The 15,064-nt window shown below is 44.1% G+C and overlaps 1 protein-coding gene across 10 annotated transcripts in view; it reads right to left on the bottom strand.

Annotated features, from left to right (window-relative positions):
• The window catches only part of DYSF (dysferlin), a 794,684-nt gene that overhangs the window by 316,155 nt on the left and 463,465 nt on the right, over window positions 1-15,064 (bottom strand). For all 10 annotated transcript variants that reach the window (XM_069205583.1, XM_069205587.1, XM_069205579.1 and 7 more), the window contains 4 exons: window positions 13,967-14,081; window positions 12,789-12,894; window positions 8,007-8,149; window positions 488-661 (listed from right to left, as the gene is read on the bottom strand). In XM_069205583.1, coding sequence (XP_069061684.1) covers window positions 488-661; window positions 8,007-8,149; window positions 12,789-12,894; window positions 13,967-14,081 — 538 coding nt within the window. The remainder of the gene's footprint in view (window positions 1-487; window positions 662-8,006; window positions 8,150-12,788; window positions 12,895-13,966; window positions 14,082-15,064) is intronic.

Genomic DNA, 15,064 nt, shown 5'->3' with positions numbered 1-15,064 from the left:
GAGTCACTGAGAAGGGGGCATAAGGAGGCAATAGAGTTATTGACCAACTCCAAGTCCGGCCTGCCAGGTCCCTCCCTCTTTCTCTCCCCAGAGGTTCATCTGTCTGCTGCAAAGCCTTTGAATGAGCTGTGTCTTCTGAGAGAGGCTTCATAGCAGTCTGACACTGTCAGACATGAACTGCATTGTGAAACATTAGATCATATAAACTACTCTCAACATTTGAATGGATGTGAGAAGTCCTGATAATTGCTGGGAGCAGTATATCACAAATGACACTAAACAAGGCATGTCCAACCTGTTACTAGTTGTGGGAGTAAATCACTAGATGCATTACCGACATACAAAATAACAAATCATGTGAAATTGTACGAGCCGCTCAATGCAATAGAGCATCTTTGAAGAATAAATCTAGTAACTGTGTAAAGATTTGCATTAATAGCAAACAGTCCTGCATGTTTGTACTTTGTTTGGGGAATCCAGTCCTTACCAGTGCACCTTCTAAGGCAAAAACTGCAGCCGCTCCAGTCCGCTCCAGGGGTTCCATGCGCCGCCTCCAGCGCCGGCGGCGGAAACTGTCCGTCTTACGATACTTGAGGTGAAATTTCCATCCGAAGAGCGACGCGTACTCCCAGCCTTCAGACTCCCAATCTTCAACTTTATGCTGCAGAACATAGCATCACAAGAAAATATCAGGCCACCAGTGGTCATCTACTCTGATGTTCATTAGGGTGTTATTACAATGTCACCATACAGCCACATCAGAGCACTCTATTGCACGTACACAGGTGTATTGGGTGTGTGAAACATTATGAGTTGGGTTGAAGGGAACCTGGTTTGAATTCAGGATATACATGGCTAGGTTTGAAGATGTGATTAGTATACGTAGATCTGTATTCTACTGTCTCCTCTCCTACATAGAACTTCAAGGTGGGGAAAATAAATTAGGTTAAACCTCAACTTATCTAGAACTATTCAGTATCCCCATAATATTTGAGCCAGTGAACAGTCTTTACTAAAGCAGGTCAACTATTTATCTACTTCCTCCGCTATTTAGGATACTAGAAAACAGTTCCAATGCTCTTGCCTCAATTAGGCTTCAAGCTGACTCACGACGCAGAAATAGCCCCTGTTGCGGTCTCAAATGACAGCAAATTGGAAAAGGATGGTGATAGCTAGACTAATTTTACTGGCTAATTTTGCAGCTTTTAACACAGTGAGCCACAGAGAGCTGTTCAAAAAGCTTCGCCCCCTGAGAGTCTTCCCTTCAGCTCTGAGTGGGATTGTATTTTTCATTATATGCACTGAAACATCTGCATCTCTGTTGTTCTTATAAGTAAAGGGGATGTGTTACATCTATGTCCTATCTCTATGTCACTGCTCAGCCTGTAGTGTGATGATGCATGAACGGAATGTTAAGTGTGGAATGTTGGCTGTGTGTATCCGTGTGGGTCTGGAGGCTGAGCGGAGACATCCTTGCTCCCGGCGGGGTGTTCTACTGACCAACTTACATCTTACATGCACCTTTCCCTTGGAGCGTATGTGGAATTACAAAATAAAGAGGTGTCCCAAGTGATCTGGGGGGTCCTGACTCTTGAATGAAAAGGTACTTGAACTATAAGACTGGCAAGAATAAGGTTTTAGACTTCTTCTCTGCAAGTAGACTTTTAATTTACGTTTATGCTGAGGAGACACAAGTGCTTCTCAGACTGAGTGGTCCCAATGCCATCAACATTTCTATGTTTCAGTCCTGTTGAAGGATGGATGGCAGCCAATGCTCTCAGACTCATTTCAGACAAAACCAACATTCTGGTATTTGGTGCCCCCTATTGAGTCCAGATTTCAGCCCGGTGGCCCGACTACTGTGGCTTACTTCCTACAGCTGTTGATTCAGGTTGGAATCTGGGTCTCATGTTGTGTGATTCTGCTTTGCCTTTTCCCCCTCATATAAACTAAATTACTTCTAACTGTTTTATACATATTAAAACCTTGAGAAAATGCTTGTCATGCTTAGATTTTGCTGCCCATCATCTAGTGATACAAGGGCTTAAATTACCTGGACCAGATTATGGGAATAGTTTACATTTAGACTTCACTAAATAGTCACTCTATAGGCTGGAGGTAATCTAGGTGCAGCGGCTGGATGTCAGCTCTTCGTGTGTAAATCAGACCACCTATCCTGTCAGCTGGTTAAACTGCTCTGCAAGAGAGCCACATTTGAGACCCTCTATCTGGTATACCAGAATGTCAATGCGCGGACCTCCCTTTATCTTTGAAAAGCTTAAAACTCTAATCTCTGCTATGCTCTCGGTTGTCAACAAAGGAAATGTTGTAATTAATGATGGATCCTTTGTAGGCTATATGATGTAGGTTTATTCAGCTTAGTTACAGGTAAGGCCCGCCGAGGAGCAGCATCCTGGCTGCTCAGCCCACTCTCCCCAACTGACCAATCACACCAACCAGGCGCTCATCAACATTCCGTGACCTCACACGCACACTGGCTGAGCAGCAAGGAACTGGTAACTAAGGAGAGAATGCATAGCAACAGTTCAAGTCACCACACATCTCCTCTCCTTAGAGAAAACAAATGATGGAAATAACATTGTGCTATACCATAAGGACCAATAGATGGTAGTACAAATTCAAACTGAACAAATCAGTAAATAAAAAGGACTAAATATGAAAATAAATGACAAAAGGTCCTAAAAATAGCAATAATCACATAATTCAATTCAATTACGCTCACCTCCTTCTGCACACACTATAATAAGGAGGTGCAACAAACTCATCAACATAACAAGATTTTGGGACAACCTCCCTCTAAGAAGCTATTAAACTCATAACCATCTAATTTGCAAAGAGATTTCAATACCAACATTGTCTCTCATACGTTCTGCTGCTCTTTATATCCTGACTCAAGCACCAGAAAACTCAGGGTAACCATGAACTCTATGAGCTCACCAAGTAATCAATCCACCCCAACTCTTTTCCTACCATTTGCAACTCTCGGTGACAGCAGAAACAGAGTTAGTGCTGCCCAAAGGTGTGTATTTTTGGTAACCTTCTGCTCCAGAGGACCATTAGCTCTGACAATCGTCTACATAGATGTAACTGGTCTGATGTGTTCCAAACCTGCTCCAGTGAACTTATAATGGGTCATTTGGCAGCCCAGTCTGAATGCAGCAATCTGCCACAGTGTAAAGCCGCCCTTATTTTTATAGGGGTTGCACTGAGAAGGAAAACTACTTTACACAGAGCATTTGTGGTTTGGGGCCTACTCAGTAGATATCAGAGCACATGAGGGCTCCATGCAGTGAAACTACTGGCAAAATGCCCTGAACAGGTGGACTTAATTGAAAACTTTAGTTTGGTTGGAGTCAGCTGGTGGGCAAGATAGACGCAAACGCTTAGTCCTCGGTCACAAGCTACACCGGATGACTGGGTTCACTCTTGCTTAAGTCTGGAAGTTCATGCATCTAGCCAAGAGCAGAAACCAGCAATGGCTGTCCATCCCTGCTGCCAATCCCCGCCTCCGCCAGATGACAGCAGAAGATCATGGCAGTAACAGGGCACTATAAATGGAAAAGAGGGGGAAATAGAAGCTGTTACTTCAGGGTTGGACTGTGCAGAGCTCGGGCTCCAATCCCCGGAGAAGAACACGCATCAAGCAGACATGGCAGGCATATCATTTAGTTAGAAGAGAAAGTATTACATCCCTTAGTGATGCTAGGAATTGGGGATACACAGAGAGTGATTTTGTGCAACTAGTAAAGTGCTTAATGTTAGTAAATTCTTTCCTGTGACTGCTCAAAGTTTAAACATGGGTCAAAGCAAACTGTGGGTAGTATTTGAAACTCAGTCCCTCTGTTGTGTTCTACCAGTCTCTGACAATAAAATGAAGTAAGACTCCTAGCATATGTTTTTTAACAAAGGCTACATTAAAAAATCTAAAACGGGCAAATGCTTAATAATTTCTTCAGCCTGTTGCTTTATAGATTTGTGGACGGTATGGCTCTTTTCTTCAAACTCAACCTACATTTCCTTTAAAAATACTGAACTATAGAGGAAACAGGTTAGAAAAAGCATCAATACAGTTTTGAGGTCCCGCCTACATAAAGCTTTAGCTGTATGTCATCGATGACCTCTTCCATCTAGACCAGTGGTTCCCAAACTTTTGACTTCTGTCGACCCCCACGTTATCCTTACTGGATCCCCAGGACCCCCACTGATTCATTATTGGAATCCCGGGTCCCCACTGAGTCAGTACTGAAAGCTGGGGATCTACTCTGTTAACCTTATTTAATTTTCTAAGCAGTCGTGGACCCCCTGAGGAGGCTTCGCGGACCCCTAGGGGTCACTGGACCACAGGTTGGGAACCACTGATCTAAACTGTTAATGTCAAATTCTACTACACTTCAGGTTAGCCCACTTCAAAACACTGGCTTTCATGTCTTCCTTTGTTACCATTCAAAGATGGATGCCAGCTACAGCATTACCAGACTGTGGCCAGAACGCTGGAGAAGATGGGCACAGGGTAGCAAACTAAGAAATACCGAGGGAGAAAAGAGGAGAAGCTAAAGAACCATTGACCGCCGGGAAGGTTAAAAAATGTTTATAGAGATAAAGAAAATAGTCCCTCATGCACAGTAGAGGACTCCAAATGAATTGGAAGAACACATAAACGCTGACAGAAGGAGGTGAGAGAGCACATTGCCTGTTAGCTGATCTAAAATTTGATTGACAGTGTCTCGAGCCAATGGCTAGGAGAGTAGTAAAGAAAAAAATATTGCAAATGGCAGTGCTTAATTTGAGCCAGTGGTTTCCGGTGTTCGGCAACGGCACTTAATTGTAAACACCTGCGCTAGTCTGCCACATGGTGGCACTGTTTGTCTAATTTAGAGACAAGCACAATAACAGTTGTCATTTCAATCTACCTTGAAATGACTAATTCCTGCCTCCCAAGCCATTCTTAAAGCCTGGAATAGTCTGAATTGTCACATTTGAAGGAGGCTCATGGTTAGTAGATGTGTTGGTACTGCTGGCCGGGGCAATGGGTGGTGCAAGCTGCAGTTGCCTCCTAACAAGTGCCCTGGTGTTTACGTTTTTACAAATTAAGCACTGGCAACCAGGAGTACGCATTGGCATGTACAATGGACATCTTACAATGGTTTTCGCTATAATTTATATTTTTCAAAATCCAAAATGTCTGACCATAGGGGTGTATGCATGTGTGTGCACAGGCAGACATCTTTGAATGGTTTTTGTCATAAATTATAGTAAAAGCAACGAAGCACTGGCAGAGGCAAGAGCTCTGCGTTACAGTGCCATGGCCGAGACCAGTTTGCTTTGCTGCACTGTCTCAGGCAAGACCTGTTGGCTTTGGCAGGGCTCGTATAGTGCATGGAACTTCAGTTTCTGACAAACACTACCTTGCAACTTGAACTAATCCAAATTAAATTCGTAAAAAGAACCACCCGTGCCCGCTGAAGCCGGCCACTTCTGTTGCAATGAAAAACCTGGTGTGTTTTGAGATGATTATAGTAATGTTATGCGACTGAATGTACACAATAAACATTTAGATTGCACGTTTCTTCCAGCAGCACTCTGAACCGGATGAACTGCAGTGACCTGGTGCCAGGGTGTGCAGTGACTGAAATGGCTTTGAAGCATGATCCCTGTGCCACCTTTGCAGGCTCAGAACACCGCAGCTGTCAAATTAAGTTGTTTTAAACTGAGGGCACCCAACTTAATGGTGCAAGAGCGGCATCTGGAGGCCACGCCAAAGAGTGCACCGAATTCACGGAAAATGTGATTCTGTGAAACGAAGAAGGTGGAATGCTTCCCTGTGCTTCACGACTTAACACATCTTAAGGGTTTAGACACACGCGTGCATCTCTCGCAAGACTGGGAGCCACACAAGTGCTCTCCTGGCTGGGGCAATACTCTAAATAACCCTAGCCCTGGATTTATGCGGCAACGGAGGACTGAATTATGCTGCAGCCTTGACTAGATAGAGAAAACGGTAGGACACCCTTCCTGTAATAAAAGGTGCGCCACATTTATTCGACTCACTCCAGTTAAGGTGTAAACCTCGTCTTCAGGGTTACCTTGTGTTCATACTGTAGGGCCTCTTGAGAACCCCCTTCCTCTAAGAAACAGCCCCCCAGGCCACTAGGGTTCCTTTGCATTTATTAGTGGCGTGTCCCACTGGGAGTCAAGACACACGACATTTTAAAGAAATGCAGCGCATGTGGCGTTCTCCTACCACCTGAGTCCCATCCTGAAATAACCGCCCGAAAGTATTCTGAGATGTGACCATTTTGCTTTGGTTCTTAAAGTGTAGGAATGGATTATAGCACACCACCAGCAGGTTCCATTATTAGACCTGGCTTAGAGACAGCTTTAGCTGTATGACCGTTCACACACCCAGTCAGGCGCAGGTGAGCCTACGCCTAGAAAGTAGACCACTTCATTTCCAGGACTTGTAGGCCAGTCTGCTTTCATTCCTGCTATCATTTCATGTTTTGAATTTACTTTTGTTATGCACATTTTAAGTACTTTCTTTGCAAACATTTGCACGCCGCCTTAAGCTAGGAGACATTTTATTTTATTACATGTACACTTTAAGTAAATTGCATATGCTTGCAAAGGAAAAATAATTTAAAATAATTTAAAAAATCACAGGCCTGCCAAGGCCAGAGCTATTCGCTTTGTAAATGCTTGTTGAATGGCGCAAAGTCTTTCCACAGTGTAGCTTGTCATTAAAACTTGTATGCCCCATCCCTTTTTACTCAGGGATTTAAATATTGCATCGGTTCTTCTGCAGTTACCCATGAAGGATCATGGCTCTTGGGCACAAGTGTGCAGGGACCTGCGGTGTAGGCCACTCATCACCTGATTATGTTTTGGGCCCAGGCAGAGTTTGCAGATGTTTCTTGGTGAGTCAGAATAATAGCGATGGCACAGCCTGCTCTTGTAAGGCCTGAGGTGAACCTGGGGGCCACGCCTAGCGTCAGCTGTAGGCTCTTAGATTGTTGAAGGCCCCTCATAGATCTGTGACACAGGGGCCCAACATGCCACTGGGCTTGCCTCGACACCTCGATGAAAGATGTGTTAGATTTTCACAGGTTTTATCGATTGAAAGCAAAACCTCTTTGTTACTCGGTTGAGGTGGACTAAGACACAGCAGCATAAAGATGACTCCAAAACTCTGGAATGTCTTCATTGCTACAAATTCAGCCAGGTGAAGTGGGTTTTTTTAATTCATGAAGAGCTAATGCTGGGGGAGGACTTCTTGCAATTAGGGTTCAGCAGATGAAATATATCTTCAGCATCTTTTATTTACATGACTTGCAAAGCAATGGTGCTGGCACCTTTGGTAAATTAGAAATGATTGAGCAATTCTGTTATCTGCAGTTTTACCATAATAATGTTATTGATGTTATTGCCATTGGCTACATCCTAACTGGAGTATAATTATGGCATCATTTACTCTTAAATCCAGAAACATTCGAGCACTATTAAGTTTCAAGGGGGGGTGCATCACAAGGAATGTGTTAATTTAGTTGTTACTCAGGCATGTTCCCAAGCGCAGGCGTGTGCTGCCATTTCACACAGTCCATAGTGCTGGGTTTGCATGAAGCTTCACGAGAAGTGGAAACGTGAAGGCGAACACTCGCTGAGACGAGAGCCGTCGGACATGGCGCATCAGCAACGACTGCATGCGACAAGTCTTGGGCATCTGCCCATTACGCTTCAAAATTAAGTGGTAGTTACTTTGGAATCACACAGTTGTTTACTTGTTTATGGTGTGACACGCAACATCATCAACATCAACAAATAATATGGTGTTTCAGAAGATCAACAAAAATTCAAGGCTATCTCCAACATCCACCAACATTGTCCATGTAAATAAAAAACTCAATGACCTCTTGCAGTAGGATTATAACAAACATCCTTTTGTACAAGTGTTTTGCTGTGGATGCTCCAATGCTACATAAAGATCTAACCTTTTTTAAGGCTTCCATCTGTTTGAGGTCTCTTCTGCGAAGACGAACCCAGCGGCGTCGCCGGTTGGTGTGGTACATCTTCTCTGCAGGGACCCAGGACTTCGGCTTGCGATCAGGTGGAATGCTGATCCCATATTCCCAACCTTGGAAGTAGGAAAAATGATGTCATAACATATACTAATCATCTCTGCAAATAATGCTTAATAAAGGTCTAAGCATCTACAGATCTTTAATCATAGGAAAGCCCAATTCCATAGTGCTTCAAAGTCATGACTTCAGAGGAGTGCTCTACCAACCTTCAGCAAGTACTTGTTGAAGGTATGCTGATCGTGATAGGGCACGCCTGCTATGTCTTATGCGTAAACTCCTTGCCTCCGCACAACTTCCTGGTCATTTTATCCATCCGTCATCCGATTACACAGTCACACATATTGCTTTTAAAATTCCATTGAAATAGCAGAATTCCTTAGTGTTCGGTACTATTGCTGTATATATGAAAAAATAGTTTTTAAAAAGTAAGACTACTCTGTTATATGGTGTATGAAAATGTTTGTAGCCTATGACATCATGCGTGCCTTTGAAAACCTTCATACAGTGGGCGCTCTCTTGAACAGGGTTTCTCTGACCAGTGTCCTGGGATTGGAGGGGTTGCACCAGCAGGCTTTCATGGACCACTTTCATCCTTCTGCAGAAGCTTGGATAACCCTACCAAGATTATTACAAAAATGATATAAGATGGAGCCGCCTCCAAGAACTCTTCAAGGAGAAATTGAGGCTTTTTATATTTTGTCACCCACCCACTAAGAGATCTAGAATCTGTAGAATATGATATGAAATATAGATTTTTTAAAAACCTCTTCTTATGTTTCGGGTGTAGATAGTTCACTTTTTTACTGGAACTCTTTGCAAATTTGACTGCATGGGTTTCACTTTTGTTGCATGCTCGAACCTAGGAAACCCCTACACATACCATGCTTCAACTCTGAAGCCCAGGAGAACCAGATAACTGGATCCACACTCACCTCTAACATGTTATTGTGAGGATAATCAAATATTGGGAAATGTCACTAAAACTCTACCTTACTATTGTGGACTAGTTGACAGTCAGTCTTAGGATCACACCCACCAATAGATTCCTTTTCAGCGATGAATTCGAAAATACACGATTCATCAAACCACGACCCCTAAAACCCTGTCCGATATCGCTTGCGTGTGCTGTTTCTGGGCTAGTTTTCCGGAAGGTGTGCAACACAGGACTGCTAAGTCTCAGGTGTGTTCCCACCTTGACATCTGTCAATCTTTGCCTATCACTGAAAAGAAAAGGTAGAATTCCTCCTATTGTACACAGACCTTTGTACTTGCTGCATGAGATGGATCCAATTAAGAGGGAATATTATTTCCTACTTGGTACCACTTTTATGGAGTCAAAACCATCTACATCATATTTTAGAAACAGCTGTAAGCACCGTTCGATTGTTATCTTAAGAATGGAGTAGACCAACCTTTCGTCCACTGTGTGCTCTTAAGACTGAGATGCTGAGGAAGGCTAAAGCATCCCTTGAAGGCTAGAGTGATGCTCATAGCTTGACCAAGGCTTAGTTTGCAATGTCACATGTTCTGCACCAACACCACGTTCAAAACCTAGAGGAACATTTACTAATTTCTAGCGCAATGAAAAGTTTAAACCTTTTCACACACTTGATGACAACTCTACAGTGCACCTCGCGTGCAATGATCAAAAACATAGAAGAAATTAAAAGATTTCTTTAACTTAACGTCTGCTCAAGGAGGCATATTTTTTGGCATAAGTTCTGTTAAAGAAGCCTTGTGTAGAAAATCATGGATGCTAGCATGGGAACTCCATGTACCACTCATAGGAGGACCCCTTGACACAAAGTAACCTAAATCACGATTCGTGTTACTTTGCAACCATGAAAAGTATCAGGATTTCCTGTGCCTTGACTCTTCACATATCTGTAGGGCACTCAGGTGGAATATCTCTGCCAGATAAAGGATTGCCCTGCAGAGTAAATACCTCACCCAAGCTATGTGATGGTCTGCTTCACTTTTTGTGATTCTGTACTGGTGAAAAGTGTTGATAAACTTGCCCCAGACTGCTCTTGTCTGCTGGACTTTCAGAATTTTACATCAGAGTCCTTCATTCCCATACACTTCAGTACTCTCACCCCAGTGCTCCATCTCAGTGTCAAAGGGGACTGTCCCTCTGCCCTACTAACAATACACTTTCCACAAGGGATAAGCTTCTCTTTCAGGATATTCTAAGCAGCTTCAATGAATTAGCAGGCTCAGTGAATTAAACCCTTGCTGCCACTATCTGCTGCTGGTAACATGGGGGGCACTAGCAGGGCCTTTCAGCCTACAGATCTTCAGTGATTTTACATTGAATCATATGGAAAATGTCACTTACCCAGTGTACATCTGTTTGTGGCCTGTAGTGCTGCAGATTCACATGCTGTGCATATCCATTCTGACATCTAGTGTTGGGCTTAGAGTGTTACAAGTTGTTTTTCTAATTATTACTTTCATTATTACTGTCATAAATAAATGTGACTTCACTATCTAGTGTGTATGCAGCTGTCTCAGAACTTTCCAGCACAATCTTCTCTTCTCAGTGCTCTGTAAAGGATTTAGCAATGGAAAAGAGGGGTTCCTGTTTTTGGGGACAGTAGTTCGGCTTAGTCGTCACTTGTTAGCCTTGCTGAGCTGCGACGAGCAAATGGTAGGGCTAATCCTGAAGTTGGGCCGCACTTCCACTTGCATGGCCCCTTTCTTAGCGAGGGGCAGAAAGACACCACAAGTATCCTGACTTCAGCTGTCGTACTTATTTTCAGTAGCAGCTTCACCTAAGGGGATGTGGGAGATGTATTGTCATAGAAGTCATTACACCACCTTTGAAAAGCAAGCTGCTTTCCCGGCTGAGGATCCTTTCAGCAACTAGCCATGTCCATGCCTTCCTTTGTTCACTAAGATCTTGGAAGCCATCGTGTGTGCACAACAGAAGAAAGATCTGTGGATGCACTGAACCTGGGATAACCACCAATCAGAATTTAGGTCAGGAGATAGGACGCGATCAGCCTTGGTAGATATTCAGCACTAGCTTCTGTGGACTTGAGACAAGAGTCGGCCGTCAATGTTGATCTTGCTCAGTCGACGTCTTCATTACTGTGAATAATCCACTTTTCCTGCAGCGTCCATAAGTAGTAGCTGGTGCCACCCGGAGGACCAAGGCTTGGTTGGGCTTGCTTTTGACTAACAGGAAAGAGATGCTGCGACGGTCTCCACATTTCTCTTCCCACCATTTGTGGGGTCTCCCAGAGCGTAGTATTATTCCCACCGCTATTTAACATATCAATTAAACAGATAATTGAGGGAATTTCCAGATGATTGTCTATGAGACTTAGCTGGCATGGCTGATGGAGAATGGAAGGAAACTGCAGTCTTGTATTTTTTAATTGGTATATAGGAGTGGGAGAGGCTGAGCATCTTGGTTCTGAAAGTGGGGTGCTTAAAACTGGCAGAGCCTTTTGCTCCTCTGTGACTAAATTGTTGAGGCACATTGAGGCGCTGATTCTCTCAGTCTGGATTCCATTGAGACCTGTCCTTGATGATCCCAGATTTAACGTGTTTAGGAGGAGGCCATTCCCTGAGTCTTTGCGGAGTTGAACACTGGAATTAAGATTCATCCCCCTTCTGTTGTATTTGTGATGAAACTAATTTTTAAAGAAGTATTAAAGACTCATCTCTGTAGGCTCAACATCAATAACTATATCTTGTCCCAAATGAGGCTCCATAGTTCTGGTGGATGCAGGTAGCAGGGGTTCTGTAAAAGCTTGGATAACCCTACCAAGTTTATTACAAAAACGATATTAGATGACTAGTTGATTTTTTATAGCTCTCTCCAAGCCCTACCGGGCTAATTCACTCATGAGAAATGTGAAAAAGATCTAGGGCCCCACTACGACCCCGGCAGTCGCGGTGGAGTCTGGACCACTGCCAAAGCAGCGGTCTGGCCTCCACATTACGACCGTGGCGGAGCTGCCACAGTCGGACCGTGACATCGGCAGGTTGCCACTAGCCGACAGCCTGGTAGTCTCAGCGGTCTCAATCTGCCAGGGCAGCGCTCCTTGCAGCACTGTCCTGGGGATTACGAGTCCCCTTTCCACCAGCCTTTGCATGGCGGTAGCGCCGCCATACAAAGGCTGGCGGAAAGTGGGTGCCGGGGCCCCATGTGGGCTCCTACACTGCCCATGCACTTGGCATGGGCAGTGCAGGGGCCTCCATGTACAGCCCGTCATGCTTTCCACTGCCCAAATTACTGCTGCACCCGCCGCACCGCCACATTGCTGCTGGCTCGATTACGAGCCGATGTCACTGTTAAGGCCCTGTTCACTGCAGGGCCGGTGGGCGGAAACAGGGCCGGCGGTGTTCTGGCCGCACTGGCGGTCAGGTGGTGGTACAGGTTTGGCGGGTGGCCTCCACCTTCCACCAAACTCTTAATGAGGGCCTAAATGTTTTTCACATGGTATACAAATTACAACAGCTACAACTTACAGCATTATAGGTCAGGCTTCCAATTTACAGCATGCACACCCAAACAATGTTATTATTAAGTGAACAAAAGCCATCTGCAGAGGAAACACACCCCACACACAACACACGCGTATAATTTACGTGCTACCATGAAATGACAAAGGTGGCAGCCAGTGCTGAGAGGTGCTGTACTAATGAAGGATGCTGCGTCAGAGCTCCCGTTTGACCTACCGTGCTCATCCACGGCTCTGTTGAGGTCCGTGGACCATTCCTCGTCTTCCCATTTCCAACCTGGAAGGCACTCAATCTCATCCCTGGCCAGCACTTTCTCTCCATTCTGGAAGACACAATGAAGACAGAATGATGGCACAATTTGGTCCCTCTGTGCATACAGTCTGTTCCTTGAAGGCGTAAGATACCTTGAAGACACTAATGAATGCACAGAAAAACACTATCGTTTGTCACCTTTGGACATGTTTGGTTGATACTAATGGTTTGGCAAGGACCAGGAATCTATGAATGAATGAGATAACCATGCTTTATTGCACCGAACAACACCAGTAAATTCACAGGGCACAGTGGTACCGCACTATGTAGGACAATGTACACTACTCTGCCAACCCTTCAGGGAAGGTACCCAGGGTACCCAGGAAGGTGGGTCCTGAAGAAGCAAGAAAACATGGAGCATGTATCCGTCATCACAGTAAAACTGCGCCATGCTCGCTGCTCTCAAAGCTGATTCTGACTTAATTATGAAGCAGAAAGTTTGTAAAGATTTTGGATAAAAGTCTTTGTGAAGTTGGCAGAATAACACAGTCCTGAAAACCATTAAGGATTAGCTTTTTTATAGCTGCAGATTGCCACTTACAGCTGATACTGTGGTCTGCATTGTTCCTTCCTTCACTCCTTTAAAGTCCTTTCCATCATATGATGTTTTATCAGTAGCCATTGATGTTCATCCTGTCTCTTGCACTAGTAACTAGCAGCCCTATAGAGGATGTACACAGCAGCTATTTATTGTAAAATAAAACTTGCTTTATGTCAAATAATGTACTATTCTTCCTTTTTTTTAGAACAGCTAATAATAAGTCAACTGACTTAGAAGCACCAATTTTGCACTAAATAGCCAAACTGTGCCCTGTTGATGGGCAGAGCTAATGCTTTGCAGCATCAGGGTCTGGCCTCTCAGTTCTACATGTGGGCAAGTATCTGGGGAAGTCACCTTTAGCTGCCCGCGTCGAGCAATCTCAGAATCCAAAATCAAGGCAGGGCGACGCAAACAACCTACAGTGCAACTTGAATGGATCACATCTTGCAGGGTCAATATGTGCTAGGGAAGAAATCAGCAAAAACTATGAAAGAGTTTGCATTCAGCATCAGTGGAAGCCAAGTGTATGAGAAATCCTTACCACGTCTGTGTAGGCCTCGGTCATATGAATCCACTGTCCACCTGGCAGCCGAGCTTGATTCTCAAACACCTCCTCGACGAAGCTCATGTGACCCGCGTCGATGTCGTACAGCAAACTGTCAAAGGGTGATTAAAAAGAGAGGAGAGATCACATAGGTTTAGGTTCAGAGCATGTCCAGAGCTTCAGTTCAACTGGTCTACTGGAGCAGGGATGTTATAGGTTTATTATGTTATTCCTAAACAGCATCTCTATAGGATTTGAAGAGGGAAATTGGTTTATTAATCCATGATCTGTTTTGTTACTCACTACTATTTTCTGTTAAATATATCTGTAAACATTGTAGGCTCCAGCCTGTTCACATGGAGGGTCACCACACACAGACAGGCTGAGGGGGCTTGTCAACGTTTCATTCTTGTTGTGAAACATGTTCAAAACCACATCACGTGGAGAGGATCATGCCCCTGCTTCCTACACGTTCAACAAATTTACCAGAATAATAGATCAAAGAGTAGCCAACAAGTAACATAGAGCTCTATACAAAAATTTGAAAGAATTACAGGCATTGTAGTGATTAATAGTGGAATATAAATGTCCACCACTGTGGATATCTTGTTATTCATGGCAGAGATATCACCCCTGATTGTCCCACAGATATGTGCATGTGAAGAGTCAAGGCACAGGAAATCCTGACACTTTTCATGGTTGCAGAACTTTTCACTAACTTATTAGTGAGTGTCCTGCAGCTTCTAATGGTCTACCCAGAACACTTCCCAAATCAACTGCTGCTCAATATGTGCTGCATCTACGTGGATCATCCTGATCGCTTTCAGCCTCATCCTTCTATCGGGGGCCCTCACGACTATGAACTGTGAATATTGATTGAGAAGCAATACCATCCTATCAAGAGGACACAGCTCTGCTTGAACTACACTGAGCTTCTGTTACATAGAGTCCGTGTTGCAGGTGGGCAGAGACAACATGTCATGGGGGGACAAGTATGCATAAGATGGGATCAGTGTGTCATTCTTTCACATGTATGCTGGGAAAAACCTCAGGAGTCACAAGTAGACCCAACTAAGACCTGGGTAAATTATGTAT

The sequence above is a fragment of the Pleurodeles waltl genome, chromosome 1_2 (genome assembly GCF_031143425.1).
Source record: "Pleurodeles waltl isolate 20211129_DDA chromosome 1_2, aPleWal1.hap1.20221129, whole genome shotgun sequence".
In the NCBI taxonomy this organism is placed as follows: Eukaryota; Metazoa; Chordata; class Amphibia; order Caudata; family Salamandridae; genus Pleurodeles; species Pleurodeles waltl.
This window is presented reverse-complemented; position numbering and strand designations above follow the sequence as displayed.